This window comes from Tiliqua scincoides, chromosome 6, assembly GCF_035046505.1.
Source record: "Tiliqua scincoides isolate rTilSci1 chromosome 6, rTilSci1.hap2, whole genome shotgun sequence".
NCBI classification, from domain to species: domain Eukaryota; kingdom Metazoa; phylum Chordata; class Lepidosauria; order Squamata; family Scincidae; genus Tiliqua; species Tiliqua scincoides.
Genome location: NC_089826.1, coordinates 2,432,181 through 2,447,917, shown reverse-complemented (window position 1 = coordinate 2,447,917; position 15,737 = coordinate 2,432,181). Strand labels below are relative to the sequence as shown.

The following is a 15,737-nucleotide window of genomic DNA, read 5'->3' as shown; positions in this document are numbered from 1 at the left end:
CCTCAGTCGAAGAAAAAAGCATTTCCCTGCCAAAACACACTATTTTGTGAAGAGAAACCCACCTCCCCATTTTGCTTGAGTTCCCTGCATCTGCTGTTTTGTCATCGTACCCTGCTCGGTGCTGCACAGTGTGCCAAGGGGCCTGGTCTTGCACACCCAGGCTTGCAGTTAAGCAGGTACGAAACCCACTGGAGGGAGGGGCCTTAGCTCAGAAGCAGAGCACATGCTGAGCACACAGAAGCTGTAGGTTTTGACCCCCAGTATTTCCGAGAAGAGCCACCATCAGCCAGAACAGACAACACTGGGGTATGTAATCCAAGGGTCTGACCTGGTATTTGGCTACTTCCTATGTCCCTGTGGGAGAAAGTTCTGTTTTGCGCTAATTCTGAATTTCTCTGGGAAGCCCAGCTGCCAGTGTCAAATGTCAGCCTGCTGCACCTGTGAATTGATTCATTAATTCATTCCATGTGAGCCCCATTCCTTTCTTTCAGTACCTACTCCAGATGTGCCTGGTTACTTAAACCCCACGGCACTGTATCATGGATTTTGTAGACTTGTGGCTTCATGAACAGTCATTCTGGCAGATGGGTGTTTTCAGTCAGGCAGAGAGATGCCACTTGATCGGAGAGCATTAAGCAATGGTATGCCTTCCCAGTTCTCACAGAGGAACACAGGTACTCACTGGTAATACCCCTACCTTTGTAGCAGGGTCATGGCATCCTGCATATATGGCTGAAGGAAGGTTCTAATCTGTCTGTGGCTTACATTTACTCTGTCCTGCTCTTTTTTAAACCCAAGAAGGTGCCTGTTCTTTACGTTAAAGATTACTAGAAAAAATAAATTTCCCAACACTCGGTTATCAGTGGTCCAAGATGTACTTTGCCAGCATGTGAAATGGCTCGACATAGCACTTGAATGTCCCTACCTGTATACTCAGATGCATGGGACAGATCTTGAGTAGGGAACAGTGGCATTCTTAGAGGGGGTGCAAAGCACTAAGTTTTGCAGGGAGCCTCACCGCAGTGTGCAAGCAGCCCCTCTCCTTCGCAGCCATTCCAGGCAATGGGAGCAAAATGGAGGTGAATGCAGGAAGGCAGGTGAATGCCTCCATTTTGCTCCCACCACCTGGAATGGCTCTGAAGGGGAGGGGGAGTGGCCACTTGCCCAGCACATTCAGGAGCCTGCAAAACTTAGTTCTTTGCACCCCCTGTAGCTATGCCACTGGTTAGGATTAGCTGGAAAGTGCCCAAATGACAGCAAGCTTTTGAGTTCCAAGGGTGTTGTGGCATTTTAGGTGGCTTTAATAAGGATCCTCCCCTGAGCCTGCCTTTTGAATTCCGCACCTTCAAATGGACCACTGTGGCTATGATTGCCGTGTATCCACACAACCTGTTATGTGAAGCATTTTGCCTTGTTGTGTTGTGTTGCCTTGTTGTGTTGCCTTGTGCATTTTGTACTACTTCTCACTGGACATTTGGGGGGGGGGATGTTGACAGAAAAACAAAATAAAAAATAATTTTTCAAAATGACCCCTGAATAGAGTTGACCAGGAATGGAATTCAGGTCTGTAGCCTCCGACGCATCCTCGGCATCACCTGGCAGGAAAAAGTGCCAAACAACACAGTCCTGGAACGTGCTGGAATCCCTAGCATGTATTCACTGCTGAAACAGAGACGCCTGCGTTGGCTCGGTCATGTCGTGAGAATGGATGATGGCCGGATCCCAAAGGATCTCCTCTATGGAGAACTCGTGCAAGGAAAGCGCCCTACAGGTAGACCACAGCTGCGATACAAGGACATCTGCAAGAGGGATCTGAAGGCCTTAGCGATGGACCTCAACAAGTGGGAAACCCTGGCCTCTGAGCGGCCCGCTTGGAGGCAGGCTGTGCAGCATGGCCTTTCCCAGTTTGAAGAGACACTTGGCCAACAGTCTGAGGCTAAGAGGCAAAGAAGGAAGGCCCATAGCCAGGGAGACAGACCAGGGACAGACTGCACTTGCTCCCGGTGTGGAAGGGATTGTCACTCCCGGATTGGCCTTTTCAGCCACACCAGACACTGTGCCAGAACCACCTTTCAGAGCGCGATACCAGAGTCTTTCGAGACTGAAGGTTGCCAATACAAAAGTTCAGGAACAATCATTTTTCTCACTCCTGCAGGGGAGGTTCTTAATGAGCCCATTTTGCAGATTGTAACTGAGGGTGAGTCGGTGACTTGCCCAAGTCCACACATTGGCTGAGAGAGGAGACCAACAAGTGCCCTTGATTGCCACTATTCTGCTTCTAATAGTACATTTTTTATAGAAAACATATGTACATATAAGAAATGAGGGAAAATTGAATTATTCCGCTCAAGGGAATAAAAGGTTCTCAAAATGTGCTTGTTGGAGGTGAAATGGTAACACAGGCCAACACACATTTAGCTTCCTTAAATGTTACACCAGTTCCTACACCATAGCTTCCTCATGAGGAAGCTGCTTGAACCATTCACTAATGAGGCTATACTATATCTCCAAAAACTAGACGTGATAGGGCACAACGGATGCCATTTTTGGAACCAGTACCCCAAATTCATATCAAACTACCATAAAGTTTGGGAAAAACTTTTCTGACCCTCAATTTTGTAGGCCTGTGTAATTTGAACCAATTTGAAATATGAATATTCTCTTCCAAACATGCGATAGTGTTAAATCTGTGGATGTTTGGGTGCAACTGGCTGGGCAGCTTGTGGGTTAAATGGTCATTGTCTGCCATCTCAGAGGCCTTTTCCTGATTGGTGACTACAAGCACCTTGAGCTGGCCCCATACCATGAAAACCTTTCTGTAAGTTTCCTGAACTCAGTCCGTTTTGTCCATTGGAAAGAGACCAAAAGTCTTTTTGGCAGGGGTTCGGTACCTGGGTTGCTTGCTTGTTTGTGACGATCGGCTCTGATCTGGGGACGAAGGGTCTATGTGTGACGCACATCACCTGATTCCCCCATTCTTTGTCATCCCATTTATGGAAATCTATATATAGCCTCTGATAAGGGAAGAAGCAATTTTCTCACACTTTGCCATATTTGGGAGGTTGAGTCAGAAGGTGTTATTGCAAACTCTCTCCTGTCACATTCGCTGCACATTTTCTGAGTTCAGTTAGCGCCTTTTCCTTTGAATCTTGGGGGTGCCATCTCTTTGATAGTTTCCAATAGTATAGTTGACTATACAAATAGTAGGACCCATCCCAATATCTACCTTCCCTTTCCAGAGGTGAGATGTGATAAGGCCAGTTCCTCCTTGTTTTTCTGATGGCTGCCATTTCCTTTACAAATTTGCAACAAGCTTAGCTGGTATTGAGCAAAACAACTGAGCTGAGACAGTGAGAAGGGGCTGTTTGCCCAAGGATCTCTGGGTTCGTCCTTCAGTTATTTCAGCCAGGCATGCCTAAAAGTGAGCTATTGCAAAGGATTAGCTGCGCTCTTTCAGCATGTCGAACCACGGCTTTTAAGTATTCGCATCAAGCACACCAGATCTGATACTGAAAATCAGCTATCAAATATACTAAATGCATGCAATAGTAAATGTAGGGCACCAGTGAGCCAACAGTCACATATCCATGACGATCTCCTCCTGAGTGACCACTAGTCCATTCCAGCCCAGTATAGCCTGCTCTAACTTTTTGTATTGGCAACCTTCAGTCTCGAAAGACTATGGTATCGTGCTCTGAAAGGTGGTTCTGGCACAGCGTCTAGTGTGGCTGAAGAGGCTAATTCGGGAGAGACAATCCCTTCCACACTGGAAGCAAATGTAGTCTGTCCCTGGTGTGTCTCCCTGGCTGTGGGCCTTCCTTCTTTGCCTCAGTCTGTTGGGCAAGTGCCTCTTCAAACTGGGAGAGGCCATGCTGCACAGCCTGCCTCCAAGCGGGCCGCTCAGAGGCCAGGGTTTCCCACCTGTTGAGGTCCACTCCTAAGGCCTTCAGATCCCTCTTGCAGATGTCCTTGTATCGCAGCTGTGGTCTACCTGTAGGGCGCTTTCCTTGCACGAGTTCTCCATAGAGAAGTTCCTTTGGGATCCAGCCATCATCCATTCTCACAACATGACTGAGCCAACGCAGGTGTCTCTGTTTCAGCAGTGAATACATGATAGGGATTCCAGCACGTTCCAGGACTGTGTTGTTTGGAACTTTGTCCTGCCAGGTGATGCCGAGGATGCGTCGGAGGCAGCGCATGTGGAAAGTGCTCAGTTTCCTCTCCTGTTGTGAGTGAAGAGTCCATGACTCGCTGCAGTACAGAAGTGTACTCAGGACACAAGCCTCTAACTAGGCAGCAGCAATTCGCAGTCTCCTGGAGCTCCTTCCACTAGAGATGCCAAGTACTGAAGGTGGGGCCTTCTGAAAACATGCACTTTACCAAAGTGTTATGCTCCTCCCCTTCCTTAATTTGTTGCAAGTCCCCTGTGGGAGGGAGCTCAGCATGTGCTCGACTCTCTCCCATTGAAAGTAAAGGGATCGAGGGCCAAACTCGACATTGCACATACATGTACGTGCCACATTTTCCCATCATCCCTTTATAGACCAGAAAAGATGCTTTAGGTGCTTGATCCCCTACCCATTTCCTAACCTCATAAGAGACTTCCTCCCCAATGTGCATTTCCAAGAGAAGGGGCAATGAGTGTTGGTCCACATTTGAGCATCTGCAGTGTATCACCCCCCCTTCACACACACACACACAGTTTGCCATAACATTGCTGAGTGTTTTGCTTGCAGATAATAAAGGCAAGCAGCAGAGGAAGATATTTCTCTAGATTATTCATCTTCCACTTTTTCTCTCCGTCTGCCATCCACAACCATTTCTATGGCAACCCCGTAACCTGTTGTCTTCTGCAAGCCAGAACTGTCTATCAGTGTCCCTCCTCCCCATAGGCAAGTGTTGGTTGCGCAAACATCTTACTGACTTCAGGCACCCTGGTCATCACTTCCCATGATGAACTTTCTGCTTGTGTCCCATCTGGTTCTTCTCTAGTGCCATGGATGGCAAACAGTCCATGTGGAAACTGGCCAAAAGGGAGACTTTAGGTTGGTGCATCCAAGCAAGTTTGCAGCCACTCACTGGGGGAAACCACATTCAGGGAGCATCAGAAGAAATCAGAACCTGCCATGCACATTCCAGCACATGCCTCAGATGTTTGAACTGGGAGCTGGTTTTTGAAAGATTATGCCAACAGCTCTGTTTTATAGCTGGATCTCCCAAAAGATTTGTTTGTCCATTGGTTGGTTTGCCAGAAGGAGCTTTTTCCCCAAGACAGCTGCAGGGAGGGGGGAGGGATACAGGAGAGGTCAAGCATTAAAGTTCCCTTCTCCCCCAAGTCACTCCAGACTGGGCTCCCACACAGCTGCTATTTGCACTTGCACTGCTAAGTACGCAGGCCCTAATCATGCCAGAGGTTTCTTACCTAATTAGCCCCCAACTGTGTCATTAACACATGCAGAGGTTCTGCAAATGGTGACCCAATGGCAGACAACAGACTTGCACTGCCCTTTACATCTCACAAAATGCATGCTTCGGACTGCTTCCTACTGTCCACGATGGAAACATCCAGGCTGTTCAATTATGACCCTCAGATGGAAAACACAGTCAGGAGAATCCACAGTTACAATGTGAAATATATTATTATCCCATGTGGAATTCCCTCTCTCAAGAAGCTGGTTCAGTCCGTTCTCCCTTTAGCTCGTTGGCTAGTTTAGCTGACCAATTATACTGTTTTTTTCACCATACCTTTCTTTGGTGTCAGCAGGTGAGGTGGCCCCCTGACCTGTGCTGTACATCTTCTTTTTCTATGTCATATGATTGTGTGAACACATTGAGGGCAGCAACTTAGAATGGCCCTGTAGGAGGTCACTCGACAACGGCTCCAGAAGGCAAATGGTAGTTGTGAAGATGCCACTGATCAGAATTTTAGAGGGCTCTCTTGATTTGACCTGCTGTACAGAATAATGTTGTGGAAAAGTACTATGTAGCTGCCCCAAGGTTACACATGCTTAACAACGAGCCAGGCATCAAGGAAGCATATGTAGCCCCCAGGTATCCTCTGGGGGAGAAAGGTGGGATAGAATGCAGTAAATAAATTAAACACGAAAGGAAGGGCTCGCGTGCCCTTACCTGCTAGAATACAAGAGGCAAGAGGTGAGTGTAGGGAAGAACTTGGCCCCATCACCTCTGCACTCTCCCTTAAACTGACCCAACAGCCAAGCTACTGGTCATTCTCATCCAGCTTTGGGAGTGCTTTTTGAAGTGTTGACTATACAACACAAAATGGCACCTGCCCCATATCCTTTTTGACTCCAACCTGTCCTGCAGGTGTGAGCTACACAGGGCAGCACCTGGGGCTCTGAGGCAGGCCCTCGGGCCACCCAGTTCAGTATTGTTGTTGAAGTTTGGAAGTTTTCCAGGGTTCCAGACTAGGCTCTTGTCCAGCCCTGCCTGAAGAGCTGTACCACTGAGCTACATTCCCAATCCCTTGCCTGCTTCCCTTGCACTGATGCTCCCTTGCAACTGGTGTTCTGCTGGCAAGCTGAACACACGTGTGCACTTACAAGCACGTGCTTATTTCAAGTGGTTTTGTATGGCTTCGTTCATGTCAAGCATTGTGCCTACTTCTGGGATGGAGCTGGTTAAAAAATAATGCCACCGCATAAATTGCTTAATTTGTAATTGACCTTTTCTGGTTCGTCAGTTCTGGAATCGATGGTTTGAAACTTGCCATTTCATGAGGGTTTCTTTTCATCCTTTAAGTGGGGTAGGAGATTTTGCAGCATATTACATGAGTAAAACTGTTATTCAATATTGAAACAACAGATGACAACGTTGCACATTTGAAAACCTGTGAATTGCGTGCATTTGGAAAGAGGTTCAAAAGCCCCTTCGCTTGTGGGAAAAGCGGGTTGTGAGAAGACTTTGAATGAAGCAGACACCAAATTGCAGTCCATGCCATGAAATCGTGACATGCATCCAATGTACAGAATTTCCATTGATCAGGCCCTGCCTACAACAATGTTGAGACTGGAGCTGCTGGGCTTACCTCACTTAGTGCCCTGGCCCAAATTAATCACATTTGCATCACTCAACACCCACTCAGCATCAGGCAGAATCAATGGGTGTGTGTGTGTTTGTGTGTGAGGTCCTTCTCTACTGTATGCTCAGCTTCAACCTATTGCTTATATGAACACCTCCTTTCTTAACTCAGAGCTCAGTCCTTCCCTCCATGGCTTACATAAGAACAGCCCCACTGGATCAGGCCATAGGCCCATCTAGTCCAGCTTCCCGTATCTCACAGCGGCCCACCAAATGCCCCAGAGCACACCAGATAACAAGAGACCTGCAAGGCTTCCTGGGAATTGTAGTTAAGAACATAAGAACAGCCCCACTGGATCAGGCCATAGGCCCATCTAGTCCAGCTTCCTGTATCTCACAGTACAGGCCCACCAAATGCCCCAGGCTTCCTTCTTTGGTGTTGCCCTGTGCATGTGCACCAGATACAAGGGCCATACACACAGAGACTAGCTTCTAGCAATGAAGGGAGGTGGCTGGACCCTAAATAATGGCACATCTAGCAATTCGTGCCCCAATTTTTTTTTTTTTAACAAAATAAGGCATTCTCCCCAAAGTGAACAGACAACATGGACTTGCCCTGGCAGTAGGCAGTTGGGGCATTTTGCCCTGTAGCCAGACCTGTAGTCCCCCTGGCTCAGTATTGCACTCTCAGATCTCAAGCCAAGCCCTTTCCCAGCATAGCTACATGAGGTTCCTTTGGACAAAAGGACAAAATGCTGGCGGAGGAAGAGAAGCAGGTATGACTGGAGAACCACCATGCTGGGATCAGGCTCGACAGTCACAGCAAGGCCAGAATTTGACTTTTGCTCAGACCTAGGTGGGAAGCACTTGTATCCAGATTCAGTCAGGAAGGATTAGTAGGCTGTCTTAGGTGGGGTGGAGGGCATGCTGGTGTTTGGGGGACCACACCTTTTCTTCTTCCTCTGCTCCACAACCTTCCATGGCTCACCACCAGGGGGTGGCAGCACATAGCCCAGGGAGGTGCTGCTTCTTGACCTGGCAGAGCCTACCATCAACAGACATATTATGGTTGCATCCACCTCACAAAAGCAAAGCCCTGATGAGAGCATCCATCACCCAAAGGGGAAGGGTCCGTGTGGAGAAGGCAAGCCCTTCCTGGCAGCATTTCAGTTCTGGAAGGCAGCCAGGCACCTGGCCAGGTTGCAAATGCATCTCTTGGAGGGTATTTCTTTAAAAGCCACGGGAAGAACGATGGCTGCGCACTTGACCTGCTTGCACTGACATCAGTGCCCCCTCAGCTCTCAGCTTCTCCAAAGAAAAGGCCGAGCCCATTCCCACCTGCTTCCTCCCCTCATTCATCAGGGTACAGCTCTGTCATGCCAGGCTTTGCCATTCTTCCCAGCAGTAGCGTAGCTATGGGGGGCACATTGCCAGCACTGCGACATGCCATGTAAGCAACCTCTCCCACTTGGCTTTGGAGCCATCACTGCCCAGAATGGCTCTGAAAGCAAATAGGAGGGGCCGCTTAACTCATTTCTGCCCAGCCTACTTGTTGCATATATGCAACGTTGGGCAGAAATGGCTTAAACGGCGGGTTGCGGCACCTCCAATACTTACTGTTTCACCCCCCTGTAGCTACACTACTGCTTCCTAGAGCTTCAGTACAATCCTGCTCAGGCCCAATGTGAGTCGGGAGAAGAGTCTGGCTTGCTGCCGTTTTGCCAGGGGTTCCTCTCCTAATTGCATCATGATTTAAAATCACGAGCTGAATTTTTCCTCACCCAGTTCTTGGATCAGGCACCTGCTCTTAATTTACTCTCAGTAAAGCATCTTTCCATGTCAGCTTGGAAGAAGGCAAATTCCACATTCAGGATCGCGAGGAGAAGGGCTTAAAACAGAGCACAGATCCATTGTGTGGCCAGGACTTTGTGAGGTTCTGGTTGCCGCGTCTCCAAAGGGCTGTTGTCGTTGCAAAAGAGGACAACCAGAAAGATTCAAGTGGTGGAGTTGTAAGGAAAGGCTGAAGCCCTTTGGGCTGCTTGGCTTACAACAGGGATGTCCAAACGTTTGGGCAGGAGGGCCACGTCATCTCTCTGACACTGTGTCGGGGGCCAGGGGAAAAAAAAGAATTAATTTGCATTAAAATTTGAATAAATTTACATAAATGAATTTATTAGAGATGGGACTTACATGAACGAACGAAGGTCTTGCAGTAGTTCAAGGCTTATAAAAGGCCTTGCACTAAGCAAGGCCAGCCTTTCCTTTGCTGTCACTGCTGCATCACAGACGTGAAACAGCAAGTAGTGGAGGGAGCCCTTGCCCCACAGCTCAGGTGAGAAGTCAAACGGTTGTCTTCATACTGAGAGCAGTTGCGTTGGGCCAGCACGGGCTCCAGCAAGTCTCTGGGGACCAGAGACTCATTGGAGACTGGGGGCTCCTTGAGGGCCTGATTGGGAGCCCCCGAGGGCCGCAAGTGGCCCCCAGGCCGGGGTTTGAGCACCCCTGGCTTAGAAGATCACATGATCATCCTGTAAACCTCCATCATGCGTGTGTGAGGTGTGCAAAATGTAGTGGGTGGGGAGGCAGGTGAGACAGAGCCTCCCCACTGCAGCCCTTTGGAAAGCGCTGCCGCCACCAAATGACATGCTTGAGTGCCTCACACGGCATCTGATGGGACCCTATGCAAAGCCGAAGGATGAACTGACCCAGGAGGGCTCTTCTTGTGTGCTTTAGGGATCTGTGAGGGCCAAGGGTGGGGGGAAGTTTGGTTTCAGGAGTTGCAAGAGAGGCAGGAAGGAGGGCCCCAGGACTAATGAGATGCTGATTTCTCTCACAGGGCCACCTGCTGTTCCAGATGCTGGCCAGGCCTCCTACAGTCTCTCTGACTTGGCAGCTGGGACTGGCCACCTCCAGCCCCTGACCAGCAATGACCTTGTGGAACTGGCTTCCTGCCCGGCCGTGTCCCCTCCCCCGCTTCACCACCACCAGTCCTGCTTCTTGCTCCGCCTGCCTGCCTGCACCATGACAGGGGCCCGGCAGCTGGTTTCCTGTGGAGGAGGGCTGCACGGCAGGCGGTGTAGCTCTGGCTGAGGGATGGCCTCTCTGGACCTGCCTTACCGCTGTCCGCGTTGCGGGGAACACAAGCGCTTCCGGAGCCTGTCCTCCCTGCGGGCCCACCTGGAGTACAACCACACCTACGAGACTCTCTATGTCCTCTCCAAGACCAACAGTATCTGCGATGCCACTGTCTTCCCCCTGGCACCAGACACCACCCTGCTGACCCCAGCCACCCGCCGGGACATCTTTGAGAGCACTTCCTTCCAAGGCAAGGAGCAGCGCTTCACCTGTGACCTCATCGCCACCGACGAGCTGGAACCATCTTCCTCGCCCGTGTCGTCCTGCTACGTGCACGAGATTGAGATCCCGCTGACCGAGCTCTTCACCCGAAAGGCCATGACTTCTGCCAGCACCCCTCCTGCCGCTGCGGCCGCTGCGGTGGCCGCGGTGGACGCGGCTTATGAGGAAGGCCTGACCCGCCTGAAGATAAGGGCTTTTGAGAAGCTGGAGGTAGACAAGCGCCTAGAGAAGCTGACCGAAGAAGTGGAGCAGAAGATCGCTTCCCAGGTGGGCCGTCTGCAAGTCGAGCTGGACAGAAAGAGCTCGGAGCTGGAGAAAGCCAAGCAAGAAAGCATCCGCCTGAGCCGGGAGAAGCAAGAACTGGAGGACCGGGCCGTGGAACTCTCCCGTCAGGTGGATGTCAGCGTGGAGATGCTGGCCTCCCTCAAGCAGGACCTGGTGCAGAAGGAGCAAGAGCTCACTCGGAAGCAACAGTGAGTCACCCTTTCCGTGGTCTTGGGGCCCTTGGAAAGGTGCTGTGGGTGTTTGGGTGGGGGGATAATCTATTTGTGTCTGGATGTATAATTGTAAGCCAACTATTCATGTTCATCCCCTTCCTACGCAAGCAATTAGCGACTGCAGCGATGTCTGGGCCATTAAAAAGTCAAAGTTCTGGACTGAGAAAGTGTGCTTGGATTTGAGTAATTTATCTGTTTGTAACAGTCATTGCAGAAAACAAAGAACCTTTCAGGGTACTCAACCCCCCACAGCTTGGTCGCTGGAAAGATTGCTCTGCCCCTTTCTGGCTTTTGAGATTTCCTTTTGCTAGGTATTGATCACCTGCTTTGGAGCTTAGCCTTGCAACCTTAAGGGCTAGAAACTTGCTTTAGAAATAAGAGATAGCACCATCCTTAGGATGCTGAATTCTATGCCTCATTCCTGTTTCTGCACTTGTCGGTGCTTGTGGAAGACACACAGCCTGGACATATCCTTCTCCATTCCCTGGAGGCAGAAGGCAGCCTTCTGGCCAGATTTGGCAAGGGTACAGGTCTAGTTGCAAGAGGTGAGCACCTTGGTCAGCTCCCTGCGGGATGAGTAGCAACAAGGCAACTCAGGACAGCAAGCCAAGTTCTGGAAGGAGTCGACCAGGGGCTTTAATAATTCTGCAGCCTGGAGCTTGTCTCTAACTTCACTCCTCTGAAGAAAGCTGTCACAGTTTCAAGAGACTGTGCCCTATACCTCAGGGGTTGGCTCCGGCAGAGCTGGGGAGTCATCTTGCTCCCTCTGGTGGTAGGGTGGTAATGGCAGGGTACCTGCCTGGATCACAGAGGATTCTAAGGAGGGCGGGGGGCTTGGAGTCAGAGAAGGGCAAAGCTACCTACTTGGGCAAAGGTGACCCCCAATATTCTTGGCTCCTGCCTTCCTGCCGTGGGAGTCTCCAGCAAGGCAAGTATTTCCTGAGCATTCTCCAGGTTCTTAAATCAGTCTTTCCCATCCACCATTCATGTCCCGGGCCCGGCACTCACAGGAAACCTGTTCATTTTGTGGGTGAGCATCCAACATCTACTTGCACGGGACTATGGAAGGAGATGAGTGTTAGTCTGATAGCCTTCCAAGTGACTTTCCACTTGGCTGCTGTGATGTCAGTAAAATGTGGTGGTTCACATAAACGTGAATGATTTAGTAACTAAATCACTGTCTGGTTCATACTTATGTTCTTTCCTCTTATGAGGAAAGGCTGCGGCGTTTGGGCCTCTTCAGCTTAGAAAAGAGACGCCTGAGGGGGGACATGATTGAGGCAGACAAAATTATGCAGGGGATGGACAGAGTGGATAGGGAGATGCTCTTTACACTCTCACATAACACCAGAACCAGGAGACATCCACTAAAATGGAGTGTTGGGAGAGTTAGAACAGACAAAAAAAATATTTCTTTACTCAGCGTGTGGTTGGTCTGTGGAACTCCTTGCCACAGGATGTGGTGATGGCGACTGGCCTGGATGCCTTTAAAAGGGGATTTCTGGAGAAAAAATCCATTACGGGGTACAAGCCATGATGTGTGTGTGCAACCTCCTGATTTTGGAGGTGGGCTATGTCAGAATGCCAGATGCAAGGGAGGGCACCATGATGCAGGTCTCTTGTTCTCTGGTGTGCTCCTTGGGGCATTTGGTGGGCCGCTGTGAGATACAGGAAGCTGGACTAGATGGGCCTATGGCCTGATCCAGTGGGGCGGTTCTTATGTTCTTAACTACAATTCCCAGGAGGCCTTGCAGGTCTCTTGTGATCTGGTGTGCTCCCTGGGGCATTTGGTGGGCCGCTGTGAGATACAGGAAGCTGGACTAGATGGGCCTATGGCCTGATCCAGTGGGGCGGTTCTTATGTTCTTATACTTTGCCTTTCTGTCTTGTTTCCGGACATCAAAAGTGACACTTTTTAAAGCAATCGTATAACAGCAAAACACAATATGTATAAATAAATAAAACATTTAGAAAGCTTTAAAAAGCTAAGAGGGTGATGATTCACAAACCAGGCAAACCTAAGTATTCATAGGACAACTGCATTTTGCTTACAGTATCTAAATACCTTTAAAGAGGAGGCCAGATGTATATCTTGAGTGAGAGAGTTCCATAGCACCAGCACTACAGCAGGAAAGGCCTTCTCCCAGGTTCCCACCAACCATCTGATGATGGGACACGAAGCAACGCAACTCCTGATGACCTAAGTGAATGGGCAAGCTTTCCTGGAAGAAGTTGGCCCTTTCAGTACCCTGGTCCCAGCCATTCAGAATTGTCAAGGCAATGGCCAGCACTTTCAACTGGGCCCTGAAACGAATGGGAAGTCAGCAAAGCTGGTACCATGATGGAGTCATATATGCTCTAAGTGACACTTCAGCTGCTATGCTTTGCACCAGCTGGTGTTTCCAAATCAGAAAGCTGCAGGAAAGTCCTTCTGATATGTGCCACATGGGTGTTATCCTGCCAGTGCCCACAAGTCTTTCTGTGTCCTTCCTTTGTCTTCACGAAGCCTCTCAGTTCAGTGTCATCTGTGGATTTAACCAATCTGACATGTGCACCCTCTTCCACAGTCCTCGAGAACAGATATTCAATAAGACGAGACAGAAATTCTTGTTCTATCTATCCCCTAATGGTCTTGCTCCACCATCCCCCATTTAATGCATCCCAGCCTCTGTGTTTAGGATCTTCAGCGAATTCCCATCCAAGCAACAACACGTAGATTCCCAGAGGCTTAAATTAGTTTTTCAAGTTAGATCTCCTGTACCATTTTGCTGGAATCAGAATGGATTATATCAAATGTCTTCAAACCCCCAGCACAGACACTGACTTCCCCTGTTTGTGGTTCTGTTATCCAAGAAAGCAAGTCATCTGCAAATCAGTTCACCACCACTTAAGTACATTAAATGATGAAGCTAGGACCTAACCATTAGACCTAACCATTAGGTCATAAACAGCCTGCAGCGTGCAAATAATATGCATGAAGTGTAGCTTAGACTTGACTGAAGCCGTCAGATGGGCTTAAGAATTCTGCAGAATGGAAGAACTTAGTAGAAAGTCCTTGTATATCTTTGACAGAGCCCAGGCAAGGTGGACACTTCTAGAGTAAGAATAAATGATCAATAAATAAATGAAGCATAATAATGTAATTGAAATTCTGCAACAAGCAGGCAAAGTTGCTCTCAAAAAACAGCTATGCTGAAAAACAGTATTCTTTATTTGTGATGAGTTTTTAAGAGGTACAGGTAGGACCTTGGTATCCACTGATTTGGTATCCACTGATTTGACTCACTACTGACACCAAGGTCCACCTTTAAATCCTTTGTAACAAGGGAAAAAAAGCACCCAAATCCAATTTCTTACCTTCACACTGTTAGATAATTATAATTTCCTTCCACTAGATTCTATTATTCACCCCATCTAGTGGCTGAATGCAGTATAGCATATATACCAGGAGGGCAGGAGGTCTGGTCTAGAGGGTAGAGCCTCCATTAGCCTGAAGATAACATCAGAAGGTTGCCAGTTTGAGGACACCGGCAGCTCCCTGAACGGCTGAGAATGGCAAGACCTTGAAGCAGCTGACAAGCCAAGCTGAGTGATTCCACCTGCTCTTGGTGTGAGCAAGAAGCGTCTTGGCTGCCCTCCATGTGAGAGATGGAGCTGCTTGCCAGCCTGCGTGGAAGAACTGGAGGCCAGAAGTGAGACCAGACCAGGAAGATCCATTCTGAAATGTTGGTTCTTGAAAGAGACAACCTCTAGGACTGTAAAAATCCCCTCGAGGAATTTAGAAATGCCTGCCTATGTAAAACCCCTTGAATAAAGTCAGAGGAGTAATCTGATGATCAGAAAGTGGTATATAAATACCTAGTTGTTGTTGTTGTTGTTGTTGTTATTTACCCACACTTTCTGGGGCAACTATAGAGGAGCAAGAAACCTGGAAGTGGGTCTTTGAAGCTATTTTTCCACTTGATTTGGTACCCACTGATTTTTTTTTGATTTTTTTTATCCACTGGTAGTTCTGGAACAGAACCCTCATGGATAATGAGGCATAACTTGTAGTCATTTTCTAGAGCTGTAGTGTTTATGGTCAAACAAAATGACTTCAACAAAAAACCGGCTGCTTGTTTCAAATTCATACCTGAAATTCAACCCTCTCTTGCTTCAGTTGTGTCTCCTTGACACTTTTTCTCAGCCTTTTTCTCCATCACTAATTTTTTCCCTTTAGTTCCAGTCTCTCAGTTCATTGCCTGGCCTGCCTGTGCCCTGAGCTTTTGTACCTTCCCAGGTCTCTTTCCAAATTTCAAGAAGCTACTGTCATCTGTGTGAAGCTTTAATCTCAGGCAGACTGACAATGTCCTCTCTCACATGCAAACTGGACTGCAAACATTCCCATAGCTTTGTTCCTCCAATACAGTCACCCCAGTACAATCAACATAAGCGCAGTTGGCTTGTGGCAAGCAAAAACAAAAATCACCAGCAGTTTAAATAGTGCAGGCAATTCCACCCACCATACTACTTACTTACTCCCTGGAGGGAGCCTGAGATCAGAGAATGAGGGTGCTGTTAGGTTCTTGCCTGTGTCTTGTCATTTTTAATTAATTAATTAATTAAAAATTTGAAGAGACAGTATGCATTTTTCCAGATGTCAGGGATTTTCAACGCAATTTTGAGTACACGTGATTTTCACTTTACGTGCTCGCTCAGGAACATAGGGCTTGTGTGAGATGCAGGGGTGACTGCATTTGAAGTGCTTGCGAGCATTTTGACTCTGCACAGGAGGTCAGGACCCGGTGCTTCGCTGCTACAAGTACAGTACAAAATAAACAGTTGGATCTGAGTAGCCGCTCTG

General features: G+C 48.5%; 1 protein-coding gene across 1 annotated transcript in view; it reads left to right on the top strand.

The window, feature by feature from the left end:
* The first annotated feature begins 10,134 nt into the window (after positions 1 to 10,134).
* The window catches only part of FBXO41 (F-box protein 41), a 35,745-nt gene continuing 30,142 nt past the window's right edge, over positions 10,135 to 15,737 (top strand). The window contains exon 1 of the mRNA XM_066632739.1: positions 10,135 to 10,871. Within this exon, the coding sequence (XP_066488836.1) occupies positions 10,135 to 10,871 (737 nt within the window). The remainder of the gene's footprint in view (positions 10,872 to 15,737) is intronic.